Source organism: Melanostigma gelatinosum (assembly GCF_949748355.1).
Source record: "Melanostigma gelatinosum genome assembly, chromosome: 19".
Taxonomy (NCBI): domain Eukaryota; kingdom Metazoa; phylum Chordata; class Actinopteri; order Perciformes; family Zoarcidae; genus Melanostigma; species Melanostigma gelatinosum.
In genome coordinates this window covers 10,934,490-10,949,743 of record NC_136652.1, presented here as the reverse complement: position 1 = coordinate 10,949,743, position 15,254 = coordinate 10,934,490, and the positions used below count along the sequence as shown (strand labels likewise).

At 38.0% G+C, this 15,254-nt stretch overlaps 3 protein-coding genes across 5 annotated transcripts in view; 1 reads left to right on the top strand and 2 right to left on the bottom strand.

Annotated features, from left to right (window-relative positions):
- ptprk (protein tyrosine phosphatase receptor type K) overlaps window positions 1-15,254 on the bottom strand; it is a 301,307-nt gene that overhangs the window by 81,608 nt on the left and 204,445 nt on the right. The gene's annotated exons all lie outside the window — the stretch shown is intronic.
- Window positions 2,233-8,865, top strand: LOC306793196 (serine/threonine-protein phosphatase PP1-beta catalytic subunit-like). The gene is made up of 8 exons (XM_079290691.1): window positions 2,233-2,319; window positions 3,556-3,687; window positions 3,928-4,158; window positions 4,334-4,438; window positions 4,906-4,977; window positions 5,898-6,049; window positions 6,817-6,951; window positions 7,043-8,865. Exons 1-8 carry the CDS (start codon window positions 2,268-2,270, stop codon window positions 7,145-7,147), a joined length of 984 nt encoding a protein of 327 aa, XP_079146817.1. The 5' UTR covers window positions 2,233-2,267; the 3' UTR covers window positions 7,148-8,865.
- Window positions 10,473-14,944, bottom strand: bpnt1 (bisphosphate nucleotidase 1). Of its 3 annotated transcripts, none has more exons than XM_079290856.1 (10): window positions 14,816-14,944; window positions 14,118-14,239; window positions 13,866-13,970; window positions 13,631-13,738; window positions 13,417-13,465; window positions 12,950-13,033; window positions 12,648-12,739; window positions 12,373-12,570; window positions 11,425-11,530; window positions 10,473-11,219 (listed from the first exon to the last, which is right to left on the bottom strand). In XM_079290856.1, exons 1-10 carry the CDS (start codon window positions 14,865-14,867, stop codon window positions 11,068-11,070), a joined length of 1,068 nt encoding a protein of 355 aa, XP_079146982.1. In that variant the 5' UTR covers window positions 14,868-14,944; the 3' UTR covers window positions 10,473-11,067. The 3 variants fall into 3 exon arrangements, with proteins under 3 accessions (XP_079146982.1, XP_079146983.1, XP_079146984.1); XM_079290857.1 differs by having other exon boundaries at window positions 14,717-14,877; XM_079290858.1 differs by lacking the exon at window positions 12,950-13,033.

Below are 15,254 nucleotides of genomic sequence, written 5' to 3'. Positions count from 1 at the left end.
GTTCTTCTATTGTTCTTCTATTTCTTCCGTCCCACCTCTTCTTCTCCTTTATATTTTAAGCTACAGAAACCGTTCAACTATTAAAATGTTCAGCTCTTTCACCAGAGGGCTGCTATGACTTTTTATATTTCTAACCTTTAAACTTTTTGAATTAAGCTTTTTATTTTCAATGGGATGTCTATGGAGAAGATTTTCAAATCCTCTTAAACTTCTTCAACTTTCAAATCCTTCAACTTCCTCATACTTTCAGCTACAGACACCATTTCAACTTTCAAATGTTGAGAAAACCCTGAACTATTTTTCAGCCCTTTTTTGACTTTATAATGGGTGTGTATTGGGCAGCTTAGATTGCTTAGAGTCACCGCTAGAGTGAAGAGCAGCTTGAGATTCTTGTGAAAAAAACATTTGTGTTTTTCCACTGTGTACACAATCTTAGTCTTTGGGATCTTTAGAGGTCTAAATACTAATACTTATACTACAACTATGACTTCTACTACTACTATTACAAATATCACTACTGCTACTACTTATTCTAATGCTACTAATACTTCTACTACTAATAATACTTCTACTTCAACTACAACTTCTACTGCTATTACTACAAATATCACCACTTCTGAAATTTGTTTAAGCTACAGAAATTGTTCAAATATCAAAATGTTCAGCTCTTTCAGGAGAGGGGTGCTTTGACTTTTCATATTTGTAATCTTTAAACTTTTTGAATTAAGCTTTTTGCAATTTTCTTTTGAATGGAATCTCTATGGAGAAAATCTTCAAATCCTGTTATACTTCTTCAACTTTCAAAGCCTTCTTCTTCCTCATACTTTCAGCTACAGACACCACATAGTTAGACATTTCAACTAGAAGGTTTTTCAGCAGTGCAGTTTAAATGCTTTCGGGCTTCAACATTTTTCAGACAGATAGTCTCCCATTTCTTAATTTTCAGCAATTTTTTGTATATATATTGTATATATATATATATATATGTTACAAATAAGGTGTATATATATATATACACAACTTCACGTTCATTTATTTTGTTGTTCAGCAGAAGGTTAATTTCCCTCAGAGGCCCGTCTGCCCGGCAGACCTCGAGCACTGACACACAGATCCAGCTGGTCCTGAGGGTCTGCGTCCTGGAGGACTCTCGGACCGTCGTGCTCTCGAACACCGGTTTGTTTTATAAGCCAGCAGAGCGTCTTATTTTTACAGCCGTGGTGATAAAAGTTTAAAAAATATCTTTTCATATCTTCTTCAGTTTTTAAGAAGTCCCGGTTCAGGAGGTGTCCTGTGTTAAACGGACTACACACGCCGTCAAGCTGCCAGCCCTCCGGTGTCGAGCCACGGGACTCACACCGTCGATCTGCCTACTCTCTGGTGTCAGACCACGGGCGCCACACCTTCCTGTCCTCTTTATTCACGCTAAATAAAACCTGTTTATGTCAACTCCTGTCTCCTGTGGTCTTGCGTTTGTCGGCTAAATCAAACTTAAACAAATAATAATCAAACGCGACTGATGCACCGTGGTCGGTATTCTTACGCAGCCAGAAGAGAGTGAAATGTCCAAGCAGGATTCCATTTTTGTGTATTTATTAAATACTATTTATTAAATAAAACAAGCAAACAAACTAACCAACAAAACTCCTGTCGCGCTGTCTCTCCTGTCCTGTGCAGTGCAATGCTGCTGTGCAGCTGGTAAAAACTATACGCCCACCCCGGTGCATGCTGGTCCTATCTTTCTACTCGTTAAATAGCAACAGGTGCCCACAGTAATTACCCAAACAATTATATAACTAAACAAATTACTATTAAAGAGAAAAATTATCTTAATATATGAAACATCAACAACAATGCGACTTATAAATGAAATAACAAAATGCAATATCAAATAAATAGCTCCAACAAGTATATTAAATGGAAAACTGACTATGATTCAATATTACAACACAACAGTCTTTTTAAAAGCCACTGTATATTTTAGTGTCATTTAATTTGTTTGCTTTTTCACTTTTTTTCTGTATATTAAACAAACTCAAATACCTCGAGAGTGTACTTAAGTGCAGTACTTGAGTAAGTTTACTTCGTGTTTGCCAACCGCCAATAAACCTCAAACAAGAAGAAGAAGAAGAAGTTTACTTAGTTATAACACCACTGCTTGAAACGTGTGGTCTGTGTGCATGCCTGGATAGGCTAAAGCTCTCTTGAGCCTACAAGTCAGCATTCAGGGCTAATTTGCCCGCTGTCCTGCCTCTGTGAGTATCAGAAACATGGCGGAAAGCGAATTGAACGTTGACAGCCTCATATCTCGACTACTGGAAGGTACTGTAGCGACGTGATAATCTTTCTTCACGTATTTTTTATCGAAAAAATGACTGAATTGTACGTTCTTGTTTGTAACTAGTAACTTCACAACATGTTATAAACACGTTAGCATCTCGCGTTCTCTGCTATCGTTCAGCAGCTAACGTTAACCTTTGCGTTAAAAGCTCTCTGCTGCTGGAGAAACGTAAACTTTAGTAAACGTTAGCATGGTGTCACAGTCCCCTGTAGCTATATATTCGCTAATGTTGGATTGTTAATCAACGTTAGTCGTGGCACTGTGCTTAAAAAAGGGAGAGTGGCGTAACAATTAACGTTAGCCAGCTAGAGCGCTAACTAGCTATCTATGCTAGTGCTATAACTTAACAGGTAAACTAGCTGACTAACGTTAGCAGAGTTATGGCAGGTGACTGTTTTATCGTCACGGACGGGACGTAATGGGAAGAGAGAGAGAACCGTGGGATTCTGTGATTGCTAAGCTACATTACTAACTGTTCTGCTTGGCTAGGCATGTTGCTAGCACGTCGGCTACCACCCAGGACACGCCCCCTTACGAAGGAAACCTAAATCTGCATAACTAGCTACTGTTTTACATTCATCAACTATATCCGGCGAGTTTCGTTCGTTTCTAAAGTTTGTTCCTAAACCACATATTGAAACGACGAAACATGCCTTTTCTTTTTGTGGGATGCAAATGAAACAAAGTCGCATTCTGCATGTTTGGTCTGGAAATAAAGATGTGCTGTTGAACACTATTACGATCACAGCAAATGTATAATTTAATCAAACCAAATTTATGAAAACTCCACTCTAGACTTTTCTTCCTGCTTGGACCACACCACCCTTATTCACTCACTTCATATCTATACTTGCCAGTTCATAACTTGTGTTGACTGGAATATGGTATCACTCTCAAAATACTAATGGACTATCAGTAGATAACAACTAAATCTAAGTCTTTGTTCGTTTAAAAAAATGCTGGTAATTTATCAGATTTTATAGCTATAAAGTGGTCTTGAATTTCATTTGAATGCACTGATGTTTTTTTGTGGTCACAATACTGATTTAGCCTACAATTTGAAAATGTAGTTACCTGTCCCCTTGCCATGATGTTGAATATGATGTATATTAGTTCTGATCGCTGTGGCAGGTTGCTTCATGTGTTAACGGCTAGTGTCAAATACTTACTCACTCCTGTTAGAGAATCCTCCGATGTTGAACTCTTTTGTCTTGCAGTGCGAGGATGCCGTCCAGGGAAGGTGGTACAGATGACAGAGGCTGAGGTGAGGGGGCTCTGCATCAAGTCCAGAGAGATTTTCCTCAGTCAGCCGATCCTGCTAGAACTGGAGGCTCCACTCAAAATCTGCGGTGAGAACCTATCACCTTTTTAAAAATGTACCTATATTCCAGCGCAGGGTGACGAGAAAACATGTTGATAGTTAGAGGCAACCTTGACAACTCCACATGGTTCCTTCAGCCCTGATATTTCACCAGGATAAGTTTAAAACGCACAGTTATTTGAAAACTTTATTTAATCTGTTCATTCATTTCACATAATTGATTGGGATTGTAATGTTACTTGCAATATTAATGAATATATCCTTCCAGGTGATATCCATGGACAGTACACAGACTTACTGAGGCTATTCGAGTATGGAGGTTTCCCACCTGAGGCCAACTATCTGTTCTTGGGGGACTACGTGGACAGGGGGAAGCAGTCACTGGAGACCATCTGCCTGCTGCTCGCCTACAAGATCAAATACCCAGAAAACTTTTTCTTGCTCAGGGGGAACCACGAGTGTGCCTCCATCAATCGCATCTACGGCTTCTATGATGAGTGTAAGTTGGAAAACACACCTGTTTGTTATGCTACATGTGCATACTGTTCACAGTCCTAATTGTGAGTTGGACTACTGCAAAAACTCAGAAGAAGAAATATCAAATCTGAATGTAGTAACCCAGTATTATTAGTAAAGTCTTTCTTTTCTGCCACTTTTCTTAATTTTGTCCTCAGGCAAGCGCAGGTTCAACATAAAGCTCTGGAAGACCTTCACAGACTGTTTTAATTGTCTGCCCATTGCTGCGATTATTGATGAGAAGATTTTCTGCTGCCATGGAGGTTTGTGAAGCGCGTGTGTTGTGTAGCAGCCACTGAATAATGTGGATAATCCACTTCTCCCTGAAATCAAAGTGTACCTGTACATGGGTTTAAAATATAGGCTTGTATCGTTATTTAATTATTTGTCTGCGTTCAGTATTCAATGAGGGGTGTATTATTTTTTGTAACAGCAATATTAAATGGTAGTATTTTTAGGATAATTTTTCTATATTTCTATTACATACTTCGAAATATATGTAATGTAACCACAGGTTTTAATTTTGATGAATCATTTATTGCATTATGGTGCTATTGAGAATGTAATTCTTTTAATGACTTTTTTAAATCCCATTTTTGTCACATCAGTACAATACCTGTAAGTCATATTTCCATTTTGCTGAAGGATGAAAAAAAAGTCATCTTTTCACTGATTCACAGGATGTTCTGTAGTGTGTGTTGTTTATATTACAATTCTCTGTTGTCCTCAGGGCTCTCACCTGATCTACAGTCCATGGAACAAATTCGGCGCATTATGAGACCCACCGATGTCCCAGACACAGGTCAGTTGTGTTGCTGAACTATAAGAGGACAATATCTTGTTGAGTTGATTGCAACTTTCACAAGCCGCAGATGTTTCTATATATGTCTGCACTGCTCTATTATTATAGATTGCTGATTGTGTTCATTAACTGCTTATAATTTGTGTTAAAAATGTAATGCTGATGTGCCACTTTAGATTAATTAATTATGCTATTAGTTTTGGCTAAAATAATGCGGACCTGTTTCTAGCCCTCAACTGTTACAGCTGGTAATTCAGAGACAGAATTATTTGTTTTGTATATATCTATATAGTCATAAAAAGGCTCAGTATAGTACGTCATTAAATAATAAATCAAAGCATAGTATGTCATACAAAATATTAATATGAATACAGTTTAATAATATTAAATTATTATAGTATAGTATGCCATCAGCAAGTTTTAACCACAGGTGCTTGCACATTTGTTTTTTACTGAGAGAAAATAATGTTGTTCCTCATCATAATTTCAATGTGCACGCAGCACCAGCCTCAGGTAGCCAACCGGAAAGCAGGCAAGCAAAGTATCAAGGGCCAAAACAAAAATTTTATAAACATTAGCCTACCATAGTTTTACAATGTTTTTCCATATGTTGTCGTGTATGAAAAGGCCCAAAATGAACACTAAAAGTGGACGAGTAGATAATTATAGGTAAATTGGAAGAAGTTGATCACTATAAGCAGTTTGCAATGTATGAAACATACATTTTATAATACGTCATATAAAAGTCTGTATAGTATGTCATAAAAAAGTATTCCTATCATTTGAGAATCTAAACATTAATTAGCATCGTGTGTCATAAAGAAAATGATGTATTGATGTAGTTGCTCAAATGAAAATGTAATATGCGAGTGACTGATGACTCGCAGTGATTGACTGCTTGACTTTGCTGTTTGTGTCAGGGTTGCTGTGTGACCTGCTGTGGTCGGATCCAGACAAAGACGTCCAGGGCTGGGGGGAGAACGATCGGGGAGTTTCCTTCACTTTCGGGGCCGATGTGGTCAGCAAGTTTCTCAACCGTCACGACCTGGACCTCATCTGCCGAGCACATCAAGTAACTCTTGTGCTTCTTTCTTATTAAGATTAAGAGAATTTTGCAGATTTTCAACTGGTTGTGTGTTGTTGCCGTGTGGGTGGTATGCAAAGATGAACAATGGACCCTCAGCTCTTGTTTTAGCAGTGTTGGAATGTAACGGAGTACATTTAGGCTACTTAAAGACTGTACTTTGTACACTTTTGAGTGACTTGTACTTTGATGTAATTTATTTAGCTTTATACTTCTCGTCCACTACATTTCAGGGGGAAATATTGTTTTGTTTTTACTCAACATTTATCTAGAGTTTGGTGGGCAACCACAGTTTAGGTAATCAATGGGGAACAGTTAGTTTTCTGATAAAATACACTGTAAAAAATTTATGAATATTGATGATACAATAACCAGATGGTCACATACAGAAGGTATTTCATCTCTTATATTGCCATGAAGCAGATTGGCTGTTGAATTGCATGTAGTTCAACCCTAATTGTCAGGCAATTTTGCTTAAAACATATCTTCAGTGCTGGATAATATTCAGCTATAATTCTGCTATTATTGCTATTATTCATCAATTATTGTTTTAATGTATGTTTTAAATCTCCTTTACTTTTTACGACTGAATTTTATTTCTTACACTGTTTCTTTAATTGTTTTGAAATCTCCTTTTCTTTTGCCTTATGTTTTGATGCTTTTAATGGTTTTATGTGAAGCACTTTGAATTACCTTGTTGTTGAAATGTGCTATACAAATAAACTTGCCTTGCCTTGCCTTGCCTTACCTTACAGGTTGTTGAAGACGGTTATGAGTTCTTTGCCAAGCGACAGCTGGTAACGCTGTTCTCTGCCCCCAACTACTGCGGGGAGTTTGACAACGCAGGTGGGATGATGAGTGTGGACGAGTCCCTTATGTGCTCCTTTCAGGTAGAGAACCCTTCGTTTGTTATACCGTAACATAAACGCTGATTTGTGGACTTTAAAATGTATTCATCAGGACCATCGGCCTTTCTTTCAGATCCTGAAGCCGTCAGAAAAAAAAGCGAAATACCAGTATGGAGGGGTTAATACAGGACGCCCTGTCACCCCGCCTCGCACCGCTCAGCCACCAAAAAAGAGGTGAGCGGCTGGCCCTGACTCTCCTGCTTCTCCCCCGGTCGATCACTGGCAAACGTCCCTGCAGGCTGCCTCAAACACTCCAGCCTTCTCTCAGTCAGCTTGTTCATGTGTAAAAGAAAAAAAAGGAAGACAAAAGCTCCAGGAGTGTCTTTTGCTTGTTCTGTGGGTATTTTTATGAACGTGTGTTTTTCAATTTCTTATTTGATGCCATGGTCTGCATTAACGCAGCCCTGCTACTCACTCCATTCAGCAATATTTAAACCAAACTCTTGTGGAATGGGCAAGATGTTAAGAAACGATGCTTCTCTTCCTTCACATTAACGATTTCCATAGTGATTTTGTGAATGCATGCACGCTTGTGAGGTTGAGATGGGTTCTTTGCTCTAGCCAATGTACAACCATAAATTCTCACTGACAACAGGGCTAATTGTTTCTAGTCCTACTGCCATCGCCCACTTCTATGCTGGATGAGGTGCTACACTGCTTAATGGAATAGATTTACATTTTGGGAAATATGCTGATATGCTTCTTCTAAAAAGTTAGATAAGGAAGTTTACACCGCTCTCCTTTCTGTCAAATATGAAACTGACATCAGCTGCTGGCTAACTTAGCTTAGCCCAAAGACTAGAAACAGGAGAAAACAGTTATTCTGGCTCCGTTAACTGAAACAACCTCCACCTACCAGCAGCACGGTGTTTGTTTCATCCATCTTTTTGGTATGGAGTAAACAAACTTGAAGAACAAAGATGAAGCATTGATCTTCTCATCTACATTAACTTTCGGCAAGGACACAATTGAACATAATTTCCCAAATGTAAATTTTTCCTGAAGAATTGCAAGTTGGAGATTGCTATGACTTTCCCTTTTACTTAATGTTTTTTTTCTTCAAAGAGATACCAATAATATCCAAATATCTTGATGATAAAAAGTACATTATTGTGAAAATCGAGACGAATGAAAACCACAGCAGAAACTGAGTACAGGATTCAGAAGTAGGTGTCAGTACATTCATCTTAACAGCATAGATGTTGACCTCTCGATCGCTGAACATTGTTGTACTTCTAGTTAGGCCTGTCACGATAATTTAAGTTGGACGATGTATTTCCCCAGAAATAATTGAGTTTCCCTATTATATCAATATTACTGTATTTTTATTACAAGATACTTTGATGCCATTGATATGATAATTTAACAGCATAATAATGCGAGTACACCCTTTCTAAGCGCAATGATTCACACAATGTACAAGTGTTGTAATGGAAAACCCTGCTGTTTATTCTGCCATCATGTTGGCTAAAATGCTGATCACATTCTTCTGTAAACAAACATGTACGTAACATAAATATCGAGGTCAGCAGAAATGATTGAGGCCATGTCAATTAATCATACGATAAGTTGACACCGTAAAGATTATTGAGGTTATGTCCATCTGTTGTATACGTCGTTAATGTAATTATCGTGACAGGCCTACGTCATTGCATGACATTGTAAAGAGGTCAAACTCATCAAGGCAAGACGATGGTTTTTTGATTATTGTTGGCTAGTTATATATTTCCAACTCCTTAATGAACACTGAACCAACGTATTTTTTATTTATTTAAATCTTGCCTTTTGCTTTGTAAATTTATTGGTCTTCAAGTTAGAAACAGTACCGTATGTTAAGACGTTTTGAGATTTGTACGAGTTTGTTTGAAACGAGTGAAATAAAAGGTGTTGAGCCTGCTCTCCGTTTCTCTTTGAGTTCTGAGTAACACAAACAATGGTAGTTAACGATGTCCAATGAAGGCAGATGTATATCACAAAAATACCAGTTTAGTATGTCATAAAAAAATGTCAGTATTGTTTGACGAAAGAAGCCAGTGTATTATTTTTTTAAATGGCTTTAAAAGTCAAAATAGACGAGTAACAAGTCATAGTGTAGTATGTCAAAAAATGGCATAAAAAGTCAGTGTACAATGGAATAGTCCTTGTATAACACGCCTAACAAAACATTTAAAAAGTAACAGAATTGTGTCAAAGAAATTATCGAAAAGTCTGCCAAAAATCTTTAGCAAAAGGTCAGTACATTATGACAAAAAAGTCATTGAATAGTGGTTGAAATGTCATTAAGTCTGTTTATTGTCAAAAAATGTCCCAGTATAGTATGTCAAACAAATGTACGTTGGAGAATTGTCAAAAAAAAGTCATAGTATTTTCAGTATGTTCGGAAAAGTAATATAGTATGTAGAAAAACCTCATAAAAAGTCAAAGTAAAAAGTCTTAGCATAGTATAACTAATAATTGTTGAAAAAGAATCTATAGTATTGCCAAATAGTCAATGTTAACTGTCACAAAAAAGTGTATAGTATGTCCAAAAAATGGCATTAATAAAGTCGTATGAAAGTAAGTTGAAAAATAGTGGTAGTATAATATATTTGTAGTTTGTTGAAAAAAAGTAAAAGTAGAGGAAAATAATCAAAGTTGAATTTGTCAAAAAAAATGTTATAGTATAGGTCATAGAACAATATTTCAAGAAAAATCATAGTATGTCAAACATTTATGAAAGTCATATGTAGTATGTCGAAAAAAGTCATTAAACTGTGAAACCAGATAAAAGTAAGATATTTATTTACAAAGCAACCAAAAAGAACAGACATTGAATGTCAGTAATCAGTAACGTCAACTGTTGTGTATATGCAAAAGTGTCTGAATCGAAAATGAAAAAAACCAGCAGCCAATTTAGCCGAGGAAGTGAGAGCTCCTTGATAAAGCTGTGATCTTTCATAGCCTGAACCACACCTGGCCGATAAGTGGCTCATCCTCTGACGAACCAGATCCTGCAAGACAAAGAAGAGGCAGGACAAAGGACACAGACCCCTAGTGGATTGGAGTGGTATTAACGTAGGTCATGAAAATGTCATAAATGTCATAAAAGTATAGTATATACATTTTCTTTTGTAAATAGTCATATTGTGGTATAGTGTAGTATAGTCATAGTATAGCATGTCAAAAATAGTCTAAAAGCAGTCATAGTATAGCATGTCGAAAAAAGTCAAAAACAATCATAGTAAGCATGTCGAAAAAATATAATTGTATAGTGTGTATCGTATAATTATTAATAAAGTAAGTCATAAAAGAAGTCATATAAAAAGTCACAGTATGTATGACGAAAAAACTATCACGTCAGAGTGTCCTTCACTTTTGGGACCAGTGAGGTCAGCAAGTTTCTCAAACTTTGGTGATTTTCAACTGATTTGTATCGACTTTGTATCGTTGCAATGTGATGAGCAGGGAGCTCCGGGCCGCAACAAGTTTCCCTTTAAGGACTACATTGAAAAGTATTACGGAGCATTTCAATGTATTTATTAAGGCAAATTAATTGGAACAATTACATTTTACAAATTCACATGACTGTGCAAAATAAATTGTGAATCAGTTCAGTTTAACATTCATAGAAGTCCCACTGATTACATGTGAAGAAAGACTCAGTTATTTACAGCATCATCTGTTAAAATCAAGGCAGGTTTCTGTTAAAATACACAATTTGTAAAGATGAATGAATATTGATCTTCAAGATTCAAGATGTGAATGTGTTTTGACTAAACCAGTAAAATAAATACTTGGCTATTCAAGGCATTTCATCATCAATATTGCCATGAAGCAGACCTGCTGATGAATCGCATGTAGTCCAACCCTATTTGTAAGTTCCAGCCATAATAATACAGCTCTACTAAATGGAAGTCCTATTAAGTCTGCTCTGTTTCTGGTTAATGAAGTGCTGCATGTCACTAAAACATAGTATTCCATGATTGACTTGATGATAGTTTCACATATAGAAGAAGGTTCTTGCATGTGTGGATAGATTGTTAGTGTTAAATCTCTGAATGATTGTGTGCATTGTGAATATCGTCTTGCTATTAGTGTGATTTCTGATGACGACAGACATCATTCTGACTTGAGGGCCTGCAGCACTGACTGTGGTACTCTGCTAACATAGTACTCGTGGTTTCGTAGTGTTGCAAGAACGCCGGCCGAATTCATGTGCTTGACGTTAGCATCGTAGCAGTATGCATTGCCATGCATGTCAGTCAGTTTACCTGCACAAGGAAAAGGAATAGAAAAGGGGAAATAAACATTCAAGCAGTAATTTAAAGACTAGTAAACTATGCATTTTGTAAAATGTAATGCTTGAATTGTACGCTAAAAGGTGCATGCCTACAAACTATACTGCTAGTTTGGTTTAAAAACTAGATTTTTGTATTTTAAAACATCCTCTGCTGCTACAGAATTGATGGTTTTTACCTCCAACAGCATGCAGAATGGCCTCAGGAGCGCAGGTGTCCCACTTCTTGCACCCTGGACTGGCGAAGACATAAGCAGAAGCCTTTCCTTCAACAAGCTGGATTATCTGCAGAGAGATTATTTGATAAACAGACACTCTTTAAACATCACCAGGCTCTTTTACATGTGTACTAGTGTAATAGCTATAAAACATCTTTGGCTAACTGTTTGGGGTTAATAACAAAACTAAGGCCTCTAGCTACAGTAAGCATTTAACATTTGCAGCAAAGTTCTTGGTCAGCGAGAAGAACAGATGTTCTATCAATGGATAGGTCATGTCAAAAAGACCAAGTTGGATGGCTTACATGCTTTGTGTTCGTCTAATTTAGATATTGACAGCATATTTATCAATGTTGCTGTCACCGAGGGAATAACAATGATGCGCAGGAAGAGCCGTTTTCTTTTCAAATGCCTAAAAGTGTAATTTCACACCATCAACAGATCGATTTTGAAGCATAAAGACGCTATGGTTACTATAAGTAGCATTAGCTCGAAACGTCACTTTGTGGCTTTGCTAGTAAATTGCACTTAAAGAAGCTACAGCGTGCAGACCATTATATTTTCATGGCCGTCTAGTTTTGTTCAAGCGCCTGCCTACAATGATTTTTGGATGTGCGCAACCACTCTACAATATTTGTAGTTACTAAAAAACACAAAGGAGGAGAAGATTGGCAGTATCTGCCAGCCATTTTATTTTGTGTGCGTCTCATTTGGGAGCAATTATGCCGCACTGATTAATGTCACAAGATGATGCTTAATGTTACAAAACACAGGACCCTGCCTTTTACTGGCACATACTGATCTTAAAAAGACATTCCTTTGATGGCAGATGTTAGGAACAGTAAAGGCTTGAAATGATTTCAGATCAGGGTCAGAAACATGACTCGGCTTGCTCTACATCCACCTCACCTTGTTCCCAGCACCACCAACTCGGACAACCTCATGAGGCTCCATGGCGTCTACACAGTCCGTTACCAGCTTGTTGCTGTGCGAACGTGTGGTGGTGACAATGCGTCTGTCACCTGGAACTTCCCGCAGCTGAAATCCAAAGGCACCCAGTCCCGGCATTCCCCACATGGTTCTTCCTAAAGCTGCTCCTGTTCCAAGCTGACGAGGAAACTTTGAATTAACCAGAGTTACAACTGTTAGGACACGGCTACATGATCGCGTAGTTTGGTCTGTACCTCGTAGTTGTAGAAAGGCTGGTTGATGACACCTGCAATTGCTCTGCCTCCATATGCAATACCAATAAGCACCGTCACATTATCCAGGAGCCCTTCAATCAGAAAATAGCAGGATGTTATTCATGCATTTTAAATCATAAGCATATATTTGGGATGTGGTCAGTTACATATAGGTGTCATTATGAAAATTGCATGCTGGACAGAAAGGAAAGGATAGTAAGTTATCGTGAAGCGTCCTTGTTTGTGCAAAACAATGTATATTATACACTGCCAGGGTTAATCTTCCTATCAGTTTTCCATACAAAGAGCTGTGCTGTAAGGCTGAGAGGTGTCCGACCCTTTGCTTGGTATCTGGGCCTCAGTTTGGTGATGGAGACACCTTGACGCTGGGGTCAGCAGAGAGAGAGAAAGAGAGAAAGAGAAACGGGTAGACAGCAGAAGCAGGGATACACACACAGCTGTGCTTTTAATATCTAACATGTTATTGCTACTGCTGACTTTAAAATATACATGATTAATAGACAAGGTTGCACAGGGTGCAGTGTTTGGTTGATTAGAGTGGCAACACACTGCAAAGCCAGAATGTGGTACATGTAGCGACTGCATGTGTCCTCGAATGCCTTCCATACAAGCTGGTGGAGTCATTTTAGTGCTAAAAGTATTTGTTCAGTGGGTTTCTGGACCAGGAACTGGATAACTCACTGCCCACATCGCAGAATTTGCAATTTACACACACACTTTGTTTAAGAAGTACATTTGGAGAGCCTACCTTCAGTATATTCCTTTGTGCCATCGAGAGGATCAACCCACACAACTAGCTGAGATTAAGAAAGAAACACTCAGAATTTCATGTATGTAATAATACAACTGCACCTCTTTTTTTAACAATTATGATACATAGAAAATACAATCTTATTCTATTTCTTAACCGAATAACTTAGATTGAAAATATTGTTTTTATGACTGATTTTATTGGCGGTTACCTCCTCCTCCTTGAGACCGCTATATTCTTCTGGACATGTCTTCTGAAGGATTTCCTCTGAGAAGCCGCTCTCAATGAGATCTTCCTTTATCTCCTCAGCTGGGAGGTCCTAATAAACAAGTCATACACGATCATCCGTTTTTCACTCTCCTATAAAGCTTAAATACTGAAATACCCTTGCATGGTTCATGGACCTCATACAACCAATACACTAAACAAATATGCCATCTCCTCACCTCCTCTCCAATGATGGTGATTTTAGGGAAATGTCTGGACAGTGATGCACAAATGCTCTGCTGTGCTAGTCTGTCTGCCAGTGTCTGCAGATCATTAGCTCCAGTCTGTGCACGGATACAGGAATCAAAAAAGGTTAAAACAATTCATCTCAGTCCGTGCCCTGCATTATAAATGCAAATGTGTCCATCTGGGACACGCTATATGCACTTTAACTTGCTTTGATTTAAATACCAAAAATATGTTGATCCCACCTTTTCCACAATGCCAAGTTCTCCACTGTGAAGGACCTTCCTCACAATGGCTCCGGCCTTTTCAGCCACAGTGTGGGCAGAGGCCACCAGCCGCATGAGCACAGTAGGACTTACAGACATTGCTGATAGACAGAGCAGACACATTCAAAATCATGAACATCTACAGCCTTTATGACTAATAATACAATTGAGATTATGACCATACACTATGTCCAAAATGATCAGGACATCCTCAAAAAACAAAACTGCAATTTGTCATAAAATGTAAAAATCTTCCTTTTGAGTGAATATCTTACAAAGAGTGGACAATTGTTTGCATGTGGAAACGACTGTATTCACCTGATCACGCAACAAAATTACATTTATTATGAGCTAGTATTATTTGCTTTATATACAACGTCTGTGTTTGATTTATAGCTGTTATCAGCGAACTAAAATGAGCTCGTAAACTAGTCAGAATAAGCAGCAAACCTCTGCACTTCTGGCTATTTAGCTAACATGCTAGTGTTGATAGCTAGTAAAATCCGAGACATGAATCCAACAATATCAATACGTATCCAGTAGAAAAGTGGTGGGGGTGATGTTGGGTTAATACTTACTGATAACACCGAGAAGAAGCCACTAAATAGTTTTCACTGATACAGGAAGAGCAATACCTTTGAACCAAAGAGCCAAAAATGATGTGCCAAGATAGTTACCATAACACTCAGGAGACAAATGGTGAGCTATCGCAGCTAGCAAGCTTGTCATTACATTCAATAACAGACACGCTAACTAATTATGCTCTTGACACGCACAATGAAGTCAACTTCTTTTGAACTATTACCCTTACAAAAACGTGTGACTCTCTATTTGGTCCTCGCTAAACAGAGAAACGATCAAATCTACCTTCGAATGGTCTAACGGCTTTTCAGCAAATGCGGAAGTAGATGGGAGTGAAGCCTCTAGCTTTGTCCGTAAAAGTTGTTCTCTCTGTACAAATAGTCATATGCTGCGTTCACGAGAACTCGGAACTGACAGTCTCCGACATCCTGCCACACCTGCTAGAAATAAGTATACCACTCAACTCCCTTTGTAAACTTGGTGCAAATCCCTCTACCTCGACTTAACGAAGAAGCAGTTATCACACAACAATAG